Consider the following 20,310-nt stretch of genomic DNA (forward strand, 5'->3'; position numbering starts at 1 on the left):
TGCCATCTTTTTTTTTTCCTTTGTCAAATATTAATTGTGCATAATGGTTTGGGTCGATTTCTGGGTTCTCTATTCTTACTAATTTTCTTTTAGGAAAATATGTTTTCTTTTTTGGTAAAAATGCAATGTGAATCATTGAGTAATATTTATTTCCATTAGAAAACACTTCCCTTAATATTTTACACAATATTCTTTTTTTCTAAATACATTTTTCTCATTATATGATAGTTTACTCCCTATAGAAGTATATTTCAGTAGAATCTCATGAAAATCATGAACAATTTATAGAAATTCACTTTAAAGTCAATATTTTAAACTATTTGGAATTAATTATAGACTCATGCAATCATAAGAAATGATACAGAAAGATCCTGTGTACCCTCACCCAGTTTCCCCCAATGGTAATATCTTGCATAACTATAATACAGTATCACAACCAGAACATAGATATTGATAATCTATGGACTGTATTTAGATTTCACCACTTTTTTCAGATTTCACCAATTTTGCATGCACTCCTTTGTGTGCGTGTGTGTTAATGTAGTGTGTGTGTGTGTGTGTATAATTTTTTTCTGGAGACATTTCAGTTGGGAATAAAATAGGCTAAAGGAACTAGGTCTTCTGATCTATTTAACCAATTGAATCTGCACTATCAAGTCACTTCAAAAGTGGTTGCAATTAAAAGGTGACTGTAATATGAACATAGTTTTTAGTAGTGTAATATTTTGTTGAAGAGATTTTTATCCAACAGTATGTTGGGTACAGAGAGATCCCCATTTTCTTCATTCAAGTAATTATAGTTTATCTGAACTTGAGAATCTGCAGTGGAAATGTATTTGTGAAAACAAGTGGGACATCAAAAGAACTTGATATTTCAGTGATCCAACTATAAAAGACAGATTTATTACATAATAAAAATCCTTTTGTTTAATATTGCAGCAATAGAAGGAATCCACATCAAATGCACAGGTCTTTTTGTTGAAACATGTTCACTAAACAGAATTGGAGCAATAAGTGGAGCATAGAGTATGCTGAGGGGGTACAGAGTATTGGGGGCCAAGCCCACAGGTACTGCTGTTCTAGAGAGGCTGCTGAAAATGAGGAGTTCACGATGTAAGCTCAATATACCTGCTGGATCACCATTGCCTTCTTGTAAATGAGAACTAGTCCAGGCTGCCTGCACGCTTTCAACTTCCTTCTACAACATTAAACTCTGCTACTTTTTCCACCATCAGCGCCTATTAAATCGCATTAAAACTCAGACATTGATTTTATGGAATGAATTCATTTGCAAGAATCTAAATGCCCAGAGTGAAATGTGCCCAAAAAAGAAAAATAGGAATTACTCAACCTTTGATCAACCCAGTGTGGAAAGTAACAATTAAAGAGAATGGAAAAACAAAATATACAAGCACCATAATTTAAGGATATTTAAGCATCAAATGCTGTGAAATTGACCTTCATTTGAAAAACAAAAAAACAAAATTATTTTCTATAGAAATATATTCCAAACTTGAGCGATTAGACAGGACCTTATTAACTGTGTGATTGTGGTCTCCCCATGCTCATGTCACACATAATTGTATATTATTTACTTCATCTGTTATAAACGCAACTGAGACTGACATTTTTGTCCACCTCCCATTGAAAATGCAATAACGTTTAGCTAGGTATTTCTAGAAACAGCATTTATATACACACCAAACCAACAGTAATTCCATAGCTCTGTCCAAGAACATGGGCTCCAGATTTAGCCATCTTCTCCAGATTTAGCTAACTTTTCCAGTGTTTACTTCTGTAAGTCATGTCAGTGACACTCTTGACCATAATTTGTTTATGTTTTTAAGAATGTGCTTTTGCCCACATGCCATACTCAGTCCTCCCACTCAGAAAAAATGTGGGGCTAACACACTTTAGAAGATGAGGATACCAATGACTTTGGGACTTTCTGAAGGGTAATATAGATTCCACTTGAGCTTGTAATTTCTCTTCAAAGGTATGCGATGAGGCTGAAGAACTTTGCAAGCCCCTTGGCTTCAGATGGGGACAAAAAACTGGCAGTATTATGGTAAGTCTCATGGAGGCCAAGAGAAAATAGCAGAAATTTTGCAGAATAATTTGAAAACTCCAGATCAACTTCAAGCTACCTAGCCCAGATCATTATTCTTGTTTGCCATTAAACTATTAAAGGATAACTAATGGATTTCTTCAGTCGCTGACTAAACATTTACTCTCCTAATTTATACCCTTATCAAGATGGAATTTTAATGCTTACCCCTTCTTTTTTAGTTTTTTAATACTTAAGTTTCTCAGTAACTGTGAGAAGGTCATGAATCAGCATTTTTTTTTACAGTTTGCTGGTTATGGCATTAACATAATCTTTTCCTCATCACTACAGCTACAGATGTTTATCACTTCTCTACTTGCGGATGTTTAAACTGAAGAAGGACCATGCTATGAAGTACTCCAGATCCCTGATGGAATATTTTAAGGTAATCCTTATTTTTTATAATTTATAGGTGTTGGGTGATCATTAATAAGACTTGGCAAGTATGTTATTAATTATCAAGGTTGTTGCTGTCAAAGGCTAAACTTCCCTTATCCCAATAGGCCATGGCCCTCCCACCTCTCCTTTGGGAGTCAGCACAGAGCTAATGTTTTATTTTATTCCAGGGAGAGAAGGTACAACAATAATGCAATACCCCAATTATTCTCTCAACTAACCAAATGGCCCTTAGCAACTTCCCAGTTGCAGTCAGGAGAATGATGTCTTCTGCCCTACCTTGCATGGTGGACCCACCAGGAGACACAGCTTGTGGCTGTGACTGTGATGAGTCTGTTGTTAAATAAGAAGCTAATTCAGAAATTTCTCAACCCCTGCGCCCATTGGCCATGAGGAGTCTTGAAGTACAGTGGTTGAAGTAAAATACAATTGATTACTTTGGTTACCAACACACACAAACAATAAATAAATAAATAAATAAATAAATAAATAAATAAATAAATAAATAAATCTACCATCTAGGGAGCTGAGATGTTTAATTTGCAAGGAAAATAAAAAGATATATCAACCTCAACATGCAATGCCATAATTTGGGAATGAGCCTGGATGAAAACTGCAATTAGTAGCCTGCTGCTAGGCCTGGCCATTCTACCAGAAATAATTGGCATGTGCATCAGTGGAGCTTGTGCTGCTTCTGCCCCCCCCGCCCCCAAAAAAGAAAACTGGTCATAATGTAAAATTGAGGAGGCTCAGGACTCCTATTGGGCTGGTATCAAAAGAGAATATCTATCTATCTATCTATCGATCTATCAATCTATCTATTGATCTATCTATCTAATCTTTCATCTGATAAGTACGTGGGAACATTTGGCTAAATTGCACCAAAGAAGTTGTTTGAAATTGAGATGAGTTACATCATGACCTTACATCAATCATCCAAACCCAGTGAGTGGCAGGGCACAGCTAGCTATGTGATAACACTGACTGAGTTGGGGAAAAGAGCAAGTTCACTAGCTGTTATGTGGTGTTTCCATAATGCCATAAAGCTAGTGCTTATGCAGGTGGACAGATTCAAATACAACAACTGCCCATCCCATCGTATGTCTTCAGTCTCAACCTATTTCTAGAAAGGTGGTTCTTAAACTTGAGTGGGCATCCCAACCCCCTAGAAGGCTCACAAAACAAGAGTACTGGGTCCCATCCCCCAGAGTGTCTGATACTTTATGTCTGATATTGGGCCTGAGAATTGGAATTTTAACAAGTTCCCAGGTAATACTGATGGTGCAAATCTTATGATAACACTTTGAGAGCCAATGTTTTAATATCTGTCCTCTTCAGCCTGTCCTGTAGCTTTCAGGACATTGCAAAATACCAAAAAGATGTTTAATAACTTACGCCTCTGTCAGAGCATTGAGCTTCTTTGAGATTAAAAGTTGGAGTTTGCAGAATGTAACTTAGATGTGGATCTCTGAGCTCCAGAGAGATGGTACATTCTCACTGAGCTCTTGAAAGTGCTGCCTCTTTCTCTAGCACCCCATTTGCAAAGGGGGCTGGGCATAAACCCAAGAGGCAGAAGAGGAGCATAACCTGGGCCATGCGGCCTGAGCGGCAAGCCTGAGTCAGGCTCAATGCCACAAATATTCTGGCCCTGTGCTACTTGGGTTCCAACCTGGTGAAGTCATTATAATGAGCCAGGTCATTGTCCTATTGTGGTGATGCTGAGTATCATGTTTCCCTGTACTCTACAAGTGTTTGGCCACAAAAATATAGCAGACCCATTCTTTAACCCAGCCCAGATCTATCGATGAAAATAGATATTGAGCATTCCATTGCAATGCAGCCCTGAACCAACTACATTGCTAAATAATGAAAACTGTCAGTCATGAGGATTTGCATGTAAAGATAGCAAATCAGGTCAATTCACACACAGAACAAAACAACAGCAACAACAACAACAAAAAAAGACAAACCACTGCTTGGTCTAACACATTCTTAGTATATCAGAAATCACATCCCACCTTGAATCCCAGGGAAAATGTTTACAATTGGAGCTAAAAGTGAAAAGGTTTCCTGTACTCTGAAGAGCTTGTTTTGCAGAATAAATTTCAGATGAAGATAATTAAACCACTTCTTGGAGAACTGAGCCTGATTTCACTGGGCCTTTTAGTATATAAGATCTTTCATCAAGTGACTTTCATGGTCCTGATTGGAGGCCACTAATTATCCTAACCAGCTATTTTCATCTAGTGTTTGTTGGTTGTGGTGTGCTGACATGCACATATATCCTAGCTCTGCTAACAAAACAAGAGGCATCCTGAAATGCTGCAATCAATATTAATGTACTCTAAATCACACTTCCATCTGTTTGTGAATTAATAAAACACAAATAGATGTCCTTATTTCCCTCTCTTTCTCTCTTTTTTAGCAAAACGCTTCAAAAGTCACTCAGATACCATCTTCATGGGTAGGCAATGGAAAGTAAGTATCTTATGAAAATTCCTTTTTCAGAAAATCAATGATGTACTGGACCCCAAATATTTTGTACTGACAACTCAGAATCAAAGGTCAATTTTGAGAATATGGTAATTTTTGTACACACAAAATTCTAATCAGATTTTAGCTAATTCCAAAACAGAAAAGTTTAACATGATCTGATTAAAAATTTCTTTAACTATTTAATCTTTAAGCTACATTATAGCCTTAAAAATCTCTGTTAATGAGATGGCAAGCACCAAGCCATTTCAGGGAGGCAGGGTAAAAGTTAACTTTAATGTAGTGATTTTTCAATAATTCACTCAGTAAGGAAAAACCAATGAAATATTTATTGATATAAGGTAAGTGCTGTTTAATAAAATCAAATGCATAATAGTGCTAAAAATGTGAAGGCACTTAGCTAGCCAATTATCTGAGCCTTCATGATGATTTTTATATTAATACTAAAATACCCTGACCTAAAATATAAATGCATCTACTGTAATGCTGATTTAAGGCTCAGTGAACTCATCCACTCTAGTGGCCATATTTAGAGCTCTATGTGCTTGGGGCAGCTAAGTCTTCCAGCAGTAGGGTGGGTGTCTGGAAATCTGTTGACCAGGTCCTGATGCTGCTCTTGTATTCCAAGGTAAGCTAAGTGAACCCCTTCCTTTCTAAGGGTTTGTTTATCCATCTCTAAAATAAAAGGGTTGGGCCTGATGACTTCCTGGCCCATCTGAAGAGCTATTCTTTCTAAGAGAGAGACTTTGAGTCTTAGTTCTGGCTCAGCCATGAATTGGCTATGTGTTTGTGCTTACTTGCTTGAGCATTAAATTGTACTCTGATGCCAATACCACCTTCACCACCCTAAGCTAGTAGTGAGAAGGGAAAATAGGTGACTGTGGACACAAACATTTATAAAGAGCTGTTTGTTTTTTTATTTCCATCAGTTCAAAAGTCTTGCATCTCTAACCAAAACACTTTCTTTGAGAGTAAAATAGTCTCCTCTGACACTTTATAAGTATATACAAAGTACACTCCCAAAGCAGTGGGATGTTGAATTCTAAGATCGTAAAGACTTTCAGAGTGTGGGAACAGAACTTTTAAAAACTATGCATTAACTCAATTACTGTATTGAAAGACAGTACCATTTAAATTGTTGAATTAGGTCTTACTCTCATATTGACAAACAAAAACGAAAGAACACTTTTCTCTGCAAGTTCAGAAAATAAAAATAGCATTGAAAAGCCGAATATATTCTCTAAGCACAGAGTAAATCAAGAGCAAGTTTGGGTAAGCAGCCATTAAGGATCACTGAGAATATACATATAAAATCTGAAATGAAAGAACTCAAAAATATCCTAAGCTCATGAAGTCATATTAAAAACCTCCTGAAATCATTTTTTAAGCAGCTTCTATCTGAAGGAATCATGCTCCTTTTGGTAGGCCACAGAGCTAATGAATTAGGGAACTCAAAACAATCATCCAAAGGTAGTAGTATCCTGTGTACTCAACAAACACTTCAGGTGCATTTCCTTTTGAGGGGCTGAGGACCCAGCTGAATTCAGTGTGATCCCTGCACTCCAGAAGTGCACCGTCCCATAAAAGGCGGTGACAGGTGTGAACAAATTTCTTTGGAAGCCCAAGAAAAAGAGAGCTCGAGCCTCTTTGGTTAAGGAGGGCTTCTTATCTGCAAGAAAAGACTAATTTCCTTAGTGAATGAGGATAGCTGGCCCCACACAGGACCTCTCATAGCACCTTCCAGAAGCAGCACCCCTGACTTTGAGAGCTATAGGGGAAGGAAGAACAGTAAATCAGTTGGAAGAAGAAAAATCATCTTGGTGTAGAGGAGAGGTTAGCAGAGTTTTTCTGTAAAGAGCCAAATTGTACTTATTTTGGGATTTGCCAGCCAAGTGGGAAAACTGAGGCTATTATATAGAAAGAATATAAAAGAAAAACTAAATTTCTGAAAAAAAATTACTGATGAAATTAAAAATATAATAACAATTAAGTACAATTTTTATAATACAAGTCTCCTAAGGATAAGAATGGAATTTAAGAAAAAAATATTAACTTAATTGAGATTCAAAGTTAGTGTTTCCCTTACATCAAATTGATTGCAAGTGTTCATCTTTTCAAACCATTTTTAGCTCACAGGCCATGCAGAAACAGATAGTAGGCCAAATTTTCCAACCCCTGATGTAAAGTCATGTAAGCCATGTTGTGGACAGTTTAAAAAGCTGGGCAACAATTTCAAAAGTCACATAGAGAGAATAAAAAGAAAGAGAGCTAGGAATGTTATGGAATTGTGAGAGAAGGAGGCGATTTGAGGCCTTTACAGGAGGTGTTTCAGTAGACAGGTGGCTATGAGTGCGGCATTGAAAAGGTTAGAAGAGAATGGATATGTCTACTTGCTTGAGACATTGGCCAGTAAAAGGATTTTGAGGAGTCTGGTGCTCACTGGAGGAAATATCCACATTAAACAAAACTTGGGAGGGCTATGCTTGTGTGAACATGAGTGAGATACCTGTGAGCCTGAGAAAGCAATGGAAATAAGCCAATATGGATACAAGGGTGAAGGTAGAGGTGGACAGCCTTATCAAGTGAAATCTTTTGTACAGTGAGGACTTTTAAGTAACATGGTGAAATGGAAGGAAAGTGGACTTTGAGAAAAACAGATCTGCTTCTTAAATTTTTTTTAATTACAGTTTATTTTCAATATTATTTTATATTAGTTTCAGGTGTCCAGCATAGTAGTTAGACAATCATATACTTTACAAAGTATTACCCTGGTATTTCCAGTAACCACCTGGCACCATACATAATTATTGCAATATCATTGACTATATTTCCTATGTTGATTTCCTATGTTGTATTTTATTTCCTGGTGACTATTTTGTTAATTCTGATATGTACTTTTTAATCCCTTAATCTTTTTTTCACCCAATCCACCAAATGCCCTCCCCCTTGGGCATCATTCAAAACAGATTTGCTTTCGAATTTTGGCTCTTTGACTTATTTTCTGTGTGGTTCTCAGAAAGGAGGTGCACTTCTCTATGCCATTTTATCATCTGTTAAACAGTGGTGGCAGAAATTCACCTATAGAGTTGTCTTGAAACTTAGAGATACTATTAATAAAGCCCAGAGCACCATGTTTGCTACATAGTACCTTTAAGAAATGGTGGCTGCTTCCATTTTTGTTGTCATCGTTACTCTTTTTAGTTGGAAATCATAAGCAATCTTGCTTTTAGAACTCCCACAGCTTTTGATTTGTTACCATAGGTTGCTAGAAATTAATGTATTCCGCTATCCTATTAGATTATTAGGGCTCATTTCCTCTTTTATTCACCAAACATTGGGTGCTGACTATACATGAGATACCTGCCAGACCCTTTAAATATTCTTTATCCTTGTGCTATATGTATTCATCTGCTCTCCTCAGGGCACCTGATATGTAGTGGATATTAAATAAGGAAAAGAGGGATAGCTGGAAGGCAATTTGTTCATTTACTTAACTGGTATTAATTAAGTACATAATATGTGCACCAGGCATTTTTCTACATAGCACTGGATAATTAGAAATAGACAAAAATTCCTGTCCCTGTCAAAATTACATCCCGTTGGAGGAAAGACAGTAAAAAATATGCAGTATGCTAGATGATGATTAATGTAAGCGAGAAAATAGAAACAAGGAAGGGGATAGAAAGGGCTTCTGGGGATGGGTCAGGAAGCAGTAGGATAATTTTTAATAAGAATATTAAAGGAGAACAATGGGAGAGTGAGCCCTGCAGATACCTGAGGGAAGTGCATTTAAGCAGAGGAACTGCAACTGCTTCTTAAGTGGGGAAATGCCTACTGAGTCCAAATAACCGCAAGGGGGTAAGCGTAGCTGAGAGAGGATGGTGGCTTGGACCAGGGTGCTAGTTGTGGAAGTGGTGGGAAGCATGTGCTTGTTTGGGCATACTCATTTGTACATGCCATGGATGTATGAAGAAAAGGACAAGATCTACAAACAGACCCACAGAAAGAAAATAGGATGAGGAATGCCAAGCAGTGGGGAGAGCCAAGTTGAAATTGGAGTCATACCAAGATGAGTACTGTATGAGCCATCTTTTAGCCAGGGTCATGATTTCTTAGGCACATTGTTATTTTTCATTTCATTATTACAATGCGATGTACAGACATGCTCATGAGGGAGTCAGCTCATGGAACTTCATGTGAGATCAGTAATGATTGAAAGCAAACCAATGCCCTAGCTCTGCTCAACTCCACTACTCATTACTTCAAAGAAAGGAAGTAGGAAGTGGAAGGCAAAGAATGCCCCTCAATAACACTTCCATATTTATAAACTAAAAAGGCCTTTTCAAGATGTACAAGGTCAGCAGAGGTGATTTGTTTCCCCTTGTAACTTCTGGACATGATTGGAAATCATTGAATCCAACCTTTTCTTCCAGTAGACAGATCGCTCCACAAAGGAAAGAGATGTACTCAAGAGAATACAGCAATTCATAACAGAACTGGGGCTAGGATTCAGGTATCCTGGGATTCCAGTACTTTCCAAGGACATATGGCTCCCTTTAGCTATTTGTGACACCTGACAGCTTTAAAGTTTTCTCTAGAAATTACAAATGAGGATATATTCCATTATTGCCTTAAATTGACATTTAAGAGTTAATGACCAACACTGGGGGGAAAGGCTAGACAATAGCATTTGTAACCTGCCATGACAAAAAAATCCAGAATTCTCTGCTTTTTTGTGTATGTTATTAGCTGACCATTCTGTGCCTAGGTCCCTTAGCTTGGACCTCTCCCCACCACACCCCTCTGTTGAGAATAAATCTGTATATCAAAAAGTATCAAAACATCTCATAAATTATAAACAGAGCAGAAAAACCTTCACACTCTCTTACATCAGACAAGTGCAGAACAGGTAAGGATCCACTTTCCCCCTCATATTAGAACATACCAGGAGATATAATCTGTTTGCAGAAATGTACCAAAGCTCTCACGTGGCTATAGGTACAGCCTGCATGAGTCTTGAGGCAAGTATATCAGTTTGAATTGCTTCTAGATTGAGTCACCAGCACTTTGGCATTTTGGTACCTTGTGATTGCCATTCCCACCCCAGATCCTTTCTATATGTGCCTCTCTGGGTGCATATCAGTTCTATGAGCAGGGTTAGCTCTGAGTAACACAGTCACTTTGGAAATCTAGAGTTTCCAACAGCAGTGGCTGGTAAAGGGGAGAGGGAATGAGACAGGGATCCTTGATGATGTATGTGTGTGTGTGGGGGGGGGCAGTGTTCAGAGGAATGAGGAGGAGGTTCCTTCAAATAGGTAGACTTGGGGAGTCCCAATCACAGCTTACCCCCATTTGTTTTACTCACCCACTCAAATGTTCAATCAAAATTAAGTGCTGCATTTGACTGGGCAGTCTTTCACAGTCTGGATGAATGAGTATAGGGAGCGCAGCGGTGAACATGGACCTTGCTCATGGGCACAGGAAGGTACCCATGCCTTTGGGACTATCCCAAGGAAGTCTGCAGCAGGGCAATCTAATGTCAACCCCCCTCCCCCATGCTATATGCAGCCAACAGGTAACTCTATGTTGCTAACATTAAATAATTAATAAAAATTATTTCCAAATATTGGTAATGTCCAAAGTAAGAATGCCAAAGACTTCTCTTTATAAACCAGCATACAGGTGAATAGGCAGCAATTAATAGCCATCCTTGTAGCAGTCTTAAAAAATCCTAAAGAGATCTTCAGAATCTTACTTTTTTTCAGCTTCCCTAATACTGTTCCTTGGCAGACTTTTTAAAATTTCTCATTGTAGTGACTGCATTTGTAACAACCAGTCATTGTGGTTTCCACAAAACACTTTGATAATAGACCAATATTGTTTCTAAATGCCAATAGCCATTGTGGCAGCAGGTAGAGAAATCATCGTAGCTCTCAGCTTTTTCTTTCTCTAAAACATTACACCAGTTATATATATATTCAAAGTAAGAAATACATTTTTGGGTAGAATTAATGCCAGAGAAATATTTACCAGCTCTTTCTATATTTAAAGATGAATGTAGCAATGCACATGGAGTCATCAATAGTTGTTAAAGGCAGTGTGACTTCACTATTTAACATTAGAAAAGGAGAAGGTCTCATGCTACAGCCTGGCAGTGTAGTCCTGTGTGGGTTGGTCAGATGAGGAAGGAATGGGGAGATAATGAGCTTTCTCTATGTTGGGGCATCTGGAGAAACTTACTGTGCTGGCAAAAACTATAGGATGTCATTTGATAAGAGTCAGTGGAATGTGGGAACAAGCTCCACTCTACTTGGGCTTCATATATGTTCACCATGCTAAACCTCACTATGGCAAATGGTGTTCTAAGAAGGTCCCTGTGTGATAAGGGAGGTCTAGATCCCATTGTCACTCTTCTCAACTAGACTAACAAAACCTGTCTCTTCCCATTCCCCAGGAACACTCCATCTCCAATGTGTCTCAACAATGTCTCTCCCATCGATGCAATGGGGAATTATAACAATGGCCCAGTCATCATCCCCCAGCGCATTCACCATATGGCTGCCAGCCACGTCAACATCACTAGCAATGTGTTACGGGGCTATGAACACTGGGACATGGCCGACAAACTGACAAGAGAGAATAAAGGTATGCTCATCTGCTCTACCTATTATTCACAGACCACGGTGAAATCAACTGTGCTTTGAAGGGCTTGAATTTTCCTGGTGGCCTTATCTTTCGGTCTCTGATTTTCAGGGCTTAGATAGAGAAGAGTGGGTTACCTCTGTGCTGACATAGTGACCAATATTTTTTAGAAAGTGAAAAAGTCTTGGATTTAAGTATCTTTTAAAGCTTAAACTAATCTAAACTGTGGTGTGTTGGCAAATGACTATTTCAGATTTTCACTCAATGGTAAGGATCAACACAGAAAATCAGGCAAAGAAAAAAGAGAATGATTTTCATATTTATTATGATCCTGTTGGCTTTTGTTGTCAACTTTAATCTTTCTGGGGGACCGAGAGGGAGATAAGGTTGAACTGAGGCCTTCTACCTTCATTATAACCAGTAGCTCTAGTGAGTACATGATAATGTAGCTTGAATTTAGAGGCAAGGGCCAAAGTTCAGCTAGTATTTTTAACACACTTATAGCTAAAGGTTCTATTCATGGTAACACATGAGTTTTCTACAAAAAAAAAAAAATGCAAGGAAGATCCTACTATACCGTAAGGTAAGTGAATTTTGGTGATTCATGCTGCCATCTGTGTCCTACCTGTCACATCAGTTCACAATGAAGCCTCACTATGTTACTGAATGTGGAAAGTAAAAATAAACAGCACTTTTGCCCTGGCCATTCATTTGACTTTTCTTATTTTGGCTCAGGAACCATAGACACCCCAACACCAGTCAAGATGGGGATAGATGTGGGCTTTTTGGCATCAGACTGCAAAGAGGTGACTAAAAATTTGGAGTATAGAACTGTCTGGTCAGGAATAGGGAGGCATTAGTATTCTGCATGGTCCAATGACTGCTGCTCGTGTATGATGTGGTGCAAGCTTCATGGAGTGTATTTGGGTGCTACTAGGTCTCCAGCAGTGCAGTGAGTGATAGGGATTTCCTGTATTCAGGTTGGAGTTGGAGGCCAGCTAGATTCAGATGGAAGTTATCTTGAGTTTGACTCCAAAGGACTTCCTAGGCCAATTTTTCTCCCAATCCCCAGAGTCCTCAGAACTCAGATAGCTATCCTTTCATTTCTACTCTGGCCCTAGGGTTCTGGTCTGCATTTCTTCTGTCTGAAAAACTGCTGCTCTAATCTCTGGGGCTGTACTCTCCAGTGTCTGATTATGAAATGAAGTTCAGCCTACCCAGCCCTCCTCCATGCTGCATCTTCACAGCTATTGCTGAGTATATGTAGAAACAGTTCCAGTAGAGTAGGAAGGTTGCAGATTTTGAAGCCTGATCATTTATGCATGCCTGGTCATGCACTGGCTAGGGTACCTCAGGCAAGTTATTTAAATCTGTGAGCTACTTCCCAGATTTTATTTCTATAAAGGGAATAATAATAAGATGATGATGATGATTAAAATACCCAGAAGATGATACAGATGTTTTGAATGAAATAATATGTGTAAAACAACTAGCATAAAATATCAGATGCATGTTAGAAATCCTACAAATATTAATTATCTTTCCTTACTCTATATTATTATATATCTATATAATTCAAAGATTCTGTAGCTATCAAAGTATATTCCATAATTTGTGACTTTAACCCTCAATTCAACTATATACATTGACTTCTGGTACTATTTACAAATATTGGTTACATGTGTTTGTGTAGCAATTTCTAAATGCTAGTAACTGCACTATTTGCTTTATAATTTGTTGACTCTTTTATCCCCATGTCATAGATGAAGAAACTGAGACTCTCAGGTTAAGAGACTGACCCATGATATCACAGTTCTTAATGTTGGGAACATGAATTGAATCTACTGTTCAATTCCAGAGTCTGAACTCTTAACTGATAGACTAGACTGCCCATCTAGAGATCAATATTAATAATGGGTCCTCAGAGACCATCGTGAGCTCCTGCCTTTAGTTACTTGAGTAGTGAATAATTCTTAACTTGTCTACTATTCTAGGTGAAAACCCAAAGCAAACTGGTCCAGACAACCAGGCCTATCCAAGCCTGGTTCTAGAATTGCAAGCAAAGGCACAAGCATCTTAAAACTTGGCTAGCGTATCTGCCTCCAACACTATGTTATTTTGTATAAGTAACTGGAGGACTGTTCAATATTTATGAATTTCCTTCATAATTACATCCATTTTAAAAATACATTAGGGTAATTTCTTTTATTTTTATTTTTTTAAATATATTTTATTGATTTTTCACAGAGAGGAAGGGAGAGAGATAGTCAGAAACATCGATGAGAGAGAAACATCGATCAGCCGCCTCCTGTACATCTCCCAGTGGGGATGTGCCCACAACCCAGGTACATGCCCTTGACCGGAATCGAACCTGGGACCTTTCAGTCCGCAGGCCGACGCTCTATCGACTGAGCCAAACCAGTTTCGGCAATTTGTTTTATTTTTATTGTATTTGTTCTATCACCATTTATCCCCTCTGTGCCCTCTTCCATATACACTACTCCCACCCCCACAATCACCACACTGTTGTTCAGTGGGCTGGGGAGAAGACCTGTTTGTAATCTTCTCTTTGTAGCCTTGAAGTTCACACACTTGTCATTTCTGAACTGCTTACAGCTGGGATTCTTCTCACATCTGTCTTGTCCACACAGAGATAGGGAAACTGAGGTACTTTTCTTTGGATTGGTACTCTGCATCCCACTAGAGACAACTGTGTACTTTCACCTTTTCTACCCAATTGTGTAATTGGTGAGGTTGGCTCTGTCAGTGGAAAGTCTCCATTTCTGCCCCATGCAGCTGCAGATGACTTATTTCAGAAGATTCTAATGCTAAAATTGATCAATAGGGCTGATTCTACTCTCTGGCCTTTGGTCTAGAAGTCCTGTACCCTACCTCCCCAACTGCTTGCTAGAAGCAGTTATTAAAATGATGACCTTGATATCTAGTTAAGAATACCCATAGGAAATCCAGGTTCACATGCTGCTCACATTCATTCATCAATGACTAGGTCCTTTAACATGTCTTTTAATATTGTATTACATAATAAAATATTTTAGATGCTAATAATAATTTACTTCTTTATCAGCAGAATTACTCTTATTGCATAGTGTGGGTTAAAAAATATCACATAATCAATGAAGTTGATACCTAGAAAAGGAGCCCACATGCTACACATAACATGAGGAATAAATTCACTGTTTAGTGAAATACCATCTCCTGGAAAATCAAGCACATATAACCTATGCATGGAAATTGTTTCTCAAGAAGGCAAGAGAGCATCCTGACCACTTTACATTAGTCTCAGCCTCTCCCCAAATACCTCATCCCTAACCAGCACAGGTGTGATTTCCTCATGGCTGAAGCTGCTTTCCTGTGGGCAGCTAACAAAGGGAATGCAGCAAGATTAACGCAGTGTGAGACAAATCAATTTAGACATGGAAAGGGGACACCTAGCTAGTTTCCAGACATAATATAGTCTTTCCCACAACCCCTACCCCTACCTGCACCCCAAAGCAGAAATTCTAATACTCTGTTTACATTGGTTAGCATTACTATCCATCACTCTACTACTACCAGTGTTTCCCTTTCTCCCAGTCAACTGGAGGAAAATCAGCTGGGAATTCTTACTATCAGTGTCCTGGGGGTAGGGAGAGTTGTTATGTAACACATACTTGAAGGTCATTTTCCTTCCCTGAAGCAATAACCCTTACAAAATGAGATGCCTCCTGCACGTTTATTTGGTCTTAGAAGCTGATGGCTATAATTGCTATCCAGGTTCACTGGCTATGTCTTTATCATGCCAAGAAAATTCAGTAAACTCAGTTTATTCTGACAAAAATGAAAAGATAATATTTTCCATTCAATACCACATACAATGACAAACAGCTTGCTGTCATATAGACCATGGCTCTCTACCATTTTGTGTAAAAGATCCCTTTCTAAATATAAATTTATAATAAATAAAAATGTAAATTAAATACATAATATAAAATATATTTAAATATATTATATATTTATATATCATTTATGTGTATATTTAAATGTATAATTATATATTTATTATATAAACTTAAATACTAGTATATAGGCAAATATATTTATATATAATATATAATATATACATATCGTGATGTGTGTGTGTGTGTGTGTGTGTGTGTCTCACAAACCTCCACAAGATTGTAATGTACTTTTAGAATTGTTGTCTGAGAAAATATTACTACAAATTAGCAGATTTAAATGAATTTGTGTTGTATTAATCACAATAACACAAACATTATTTATGCAGCAGAGATTTTGGATCTAACTAAAGATCAAAATTATAGTACTTTCTATACATATGGGGCTTTAGTCCCCTAGTAAGTAGTCTATAATTTTTTTATGAATGGATGAACAACGAATAAATTTTCCTATGTCCACATGGTTGTGCTGTTGCATGAAGTCAGCTTAAGCAATCTGGTGCATATTTTCATGATGTCATTTAAAGGTCTGACCAAGATCTGCTTTGATTTTCAGAATTCTTTGGAGATCTGGACACACTGATGGGGCCTCTGACCCAGCACAGCAGCATGACCAATCTTGTCCGCTACGTTCGCCAGGGACTGTGTTGGCTGCGCATCGATGCCCATTTGTTGTAGTGGGTGCTCCTCCATCTCCAACATTACCATCCATCACTCTACCTCTACCAGAGTATCAATGGTTACTGGTGGAACGCCACTCATTTGGAAAGTTCTCTTTATGTTTGTTTTTGTGCTTTTCTTGATATCTGTGAAAAACAGAAATCATCGTAAGTGGACACTACAACTTGAGAACAGTGTATGTTTTATTACTTAGTCATTTTTTTAGTATTTTGTATGCATTTATTAGATCCTACCATCCTTTTGTGCTGGATGAAATGACACATCCACACAACCCAAAACAAAGAATGGAAAACACTTGCTATAATAACAGGTTCCTGAGAAATTAAATCATATATATATACAAAGGACCAGCAATTTTCAGCAATAGCGATTCCCCAAAATATATTATTATGTCCAGAAAATAATGTATTTCAAAATCCATTGTTAAAGTTTTGTGGTTCCTATAGAATTGATCTTCAGGTGAGAGTTTTCATTGTCAAAATTCACTAGTTAGATGTTGTAGCAATATCATAAAATCATGCATTAAGAAAATAAATGAGCATAGTAATGCCACTCTTAAAACAATACTGTGGCAAGCACCAGAGGACAGTTTTGTTAGCATCCCCCTCCCTGATTCCCTATTTTTAAAATCTTAATAATCATGAGTGGCAACATTTGTTTGGACAACTTTAAGGCATCAGCTAGCATAAATATTTTTGAACTCCATAATTTTAAATGTAAATATTCACCTGGAATTCTCTTTGTGTAAAGCACTCCTCTTGGGGGGGTACTTTCGTGGGTGCACTCCCTAGTAGCCAAAACGCTGGTAGGTGGGTCCAAAATTGCCAGGATTTTTTTATTGCATTGTGCTCAAATCTCTAGAATCAAAGGTCAACTTGTCACTACCTAGAAATAATAATATACAGTTTGCTCTCTAGTGGCTTTAAAATATGGACTTTCCCAATTAATATCCCCAATCTCTATTTACATGGTTTCCTTTTCTTCTTCATTTTCTATTCTATTTCTTTTCTTTTCCTTTTTTCAGGGGCTCTTTAGATTTTAACTGAAATACAATCACTGATTTTATTCAAGTCTCTATTAATATGAGTCATTTCCATTAAAATTCCAAAGATAGGTCCACATTAGCTTAGTAGAGCTAGCATTTTAACAAAAATTAGTCTGGAGTCAATGCTTTAACCTAGAATTTTTTTGAAAAAATCCTGAAGATTAGGAACAGTTCACCCAATTTGGACATTTCTAGATCAGTTGCAACTATCCCTACCCCTTATAACCCTGTACATCCATTTCATGGCCCTAAACATTACAATGTAAATATCATCTTTAGTATTCCAGTTCACCAGAAGAATTCCCCACATGTGCTAGATAATATCCATACATTAGTTCTGTATAATTACCTGCTGGTATATAATTCCTCATAGCCTTTAATTTGCTGAGTTAGTGAATTTTGTTCACTGTTAATGACAAGTTAAATAATAGATATATGCACATGAAAGATGAAAACTTGTATGAATTTTAAACCAACTCATGCAAGTTTGTGATTGGAACAGCAAAGGATCACTCTGCACTCTTATTGGCAAGGTTAGATATCACCACAGTTGCAAAAAAAAACAGACCTAAGCTCTTCTCTGGTCATCATTGAGTTTAAGGTCCAGTCCTTTGTTGTATAATAAGGTTGTGACAGTTTACTCCAATGGCTGAAACCACATTTTTAAAATGACTGCTGGGAATGTTCCAGTAACTGAACCCAGCATTTTTTATGCTCCCAGTGAGGTTAAGCTTTACGTTCACAGTCTCAGCAACAATACTACCACATGCAGACACACAGAGATAAATGAAACTTCAGAGAATATTTTCTGAGTCTCTTAAATGAGGAAAATAATAATATGAAAGACTCCAATCATCCAAGGTGGGTGTCATATAATAACAAATTAAGCTGGTGGCTTTGCATTGACCCAAGTTATCTTAATGGCTTACCAGGTAGAGTGCATGACTATTACTATACAGGCTGGGGCAAATGTAGGTTTACAGTTGTTCATATGGAAAATAATACAATAATTAATAATAATGATACAAGAATAAATTCTAAGTTTCATGTACTCATGACTTTAACCTTACTTTTGTCTCACCCCGTATAATGAAGCCCTCTGGCTTGCCTTACAAATTCAACCTAGAGCACATTCTGAGATGATCATGGATTTAGGAGCAGATTCTACTAGAAATAAAATCACCGGCAACTAGATATTAAAATGCTAGGGGCAATTTCCAAGGAAAGCAAGCATATTGCCTCATGGATGTAAGACTTGTAGCTCTAGTTTCAGTAAGTTGCTATGTTTACTTTACATACAACAGGGAGGTAGCAGAAAATCCTGCTTCCTGATGTCATCTCTGGTAGCTGAGGGTAGTGTGTGCCAAGTCAGCAGCACAATTATCAAATCTGACAGTCGAGCTCAGGACCACCACGAGATTATTTAATATACCCATTTGTAAAGCAGCTTAGAAACCAATTAAACATGGAGGATAATTTGCCTTCTTGTCCTTGGAGATGAGATATCTTTCCATTTCACGATTAAGGATTGTTGCTGTTTTCTAGGCACTCTATTTATCACATTATAAATGGTGATGTGTGTCATAGATGTGCAGCTATTTGAGGGATTGAGATAGTTTGCCAAGTAATCTCTTCAGTGTACCAGTTTGTGGGAGGGATGCAAGACATGTGGATGGCAATGAGAGATCCTGCCTTGAGACCTTGATGGAGGCTTGGTGAGACACATCTCAATAAGCACATAGAGGTAAGATAATGGGCAGAACAGTGACCAGCTCCACTTGAGCAAGTGCACAAAATGATCTCAGCCCTGCAAAGTGACCCAGGTAAAGCCACCACTATGACTTCATTAGTTATCCATACTTCAACCACAGAGACTTTGACATGTTTGTGTTATGATGTTGGCTTGGCTTTGTATATTTCATTGACTTTGGGTTTTTTAGTGGTTTTGGCATATTACTGTCTGAGTTTGGTAGGTAGGATTAATTTGAAAAGGGTATACTAGTGTGGTCCTCGGAGTAGAATTTAGCCATAAACATGTTGTTAGCCAGCCTTTAGTCTGTTAATTATTTAATAATCTCATTGGAAAAATACTGGTCGGTTTATATTTGGATGATATAATTGGAAAAGTTAGCTGCTGTTAACTTTTAAAAGACTTGAGGCCAGGACACCTTTTTTCCATATAATGACATAAAAAGATTCAAACCTTCAGTCAACCAAGTTTCTAAATTAGAAACCATTTGCTAAAATGTGTTTTGTTGAATTTTCAAATTGATGGGTTGTCATTTGGACATTACATCATAAATACATTGGATTGTGTCTAAATTGGAAAGATATCTGGTCTATTGTATCTTTCCCAAAGGTTTCTAATTCAGATTTTGTTTCATTTGAATTTGCATCCCGGGGGTTGAAGTTGGAGTATGAAGTTGGAAAGCATTTTTGAAGGCAAAATTAATTTAGCTGTGAGGGTAAAACCCTCACATCCTTCTCAACAGACATGATGAAATTCACCTGCATGATTTGGCAGGTGGGAGAACCAAACTGGATCACTGAGTAGGACTACTCAGTAATGTAATGAACTGCTTGCTTAGATAGGCATCACTATACCTATTAAGAAAATGTGTGGCAAGATGGTATAGCTACACAATATCAAATTAATGGGTTGATTCAGTGCCCCTAAATTCACTTCTGTGGGGGAAAATATTGAGCCAGATGTCACTACTATGTTATGCAGCTGGCAGACTAAATTCTTTTTCCTCCTCTTCTTCTTCTTGTCTTTTTTCTTGTCCTCCTCCTTCTCCTTCTTTTTCTTTTTTTAATATATTTTATTGATTTTTTTACAGAAAGGAAGGGAGAGAGAGAGTCAGAAACATACATCCATGAGAGAGAAACATCGATCAGCTGCCTCCTGCACTCCCACCCCCCCCCCACACCCCTCACCCAAGGTACATGCCCTTGACCAGCATCGAACCTGGAACCTTTCAGTCCGCAGG

General features: G+C 37.8%; 1 protein-coding gene across 1 annotated transcript in view; it reads left to right on the plus strand.

The window, feature by feature from the left end:
• AFF2 (AF4/FMR2 family member 2) overlaps window positions 1-16,548 on the plus strand; it is a 180,040-nt gene extending 163,492 nt beyond the window's left edge. The window contains exons 13-17 of the mRNA XM_015558416.1: window positions 1,997-2,068; window positions 2,399-2,492; window positions 4,929-4,981; window positions 11,451-11,641; window positions 16,151-16,548. Of these exons, the coding sequence (XP_015413902.1) occupies window positions 1,997-2,068; window positions 2,399-2,492; window positions 4,929-4,981; window positions 11,451-11,641; window positions 16,151-16,272 (532 nt within the window). The 3' untranslated portion in view covers window positions 16,273-16,548. The remainder of the gene's footprint in view (window positions 1-1,996; window positions 2,069-2,398; window positions 2,493-4,928; window positions 4,982-11,450; window positions 11,642-16,150) is intronic.
• The last annotated feature ends 3,762 nt before the right edge of the window (window positions 16,549-20,310 follow it).

This window comes from Myotis davidii, unplaced genomic scaffold, assembly GCF_000327345.1.
Source record: "Myotis davidii unplaced genomic scaffold, ASM32734v1 scaffold350, whole genome shotgun sequence".
In the NCBI taxonomy this organism is placed as follows: domain Eukaryota; kingdom Metazoa; phylum Chordata; class Mammalia; order Chiroptera; family Vespertilionidae; genus Myotis; species Myotis davidii.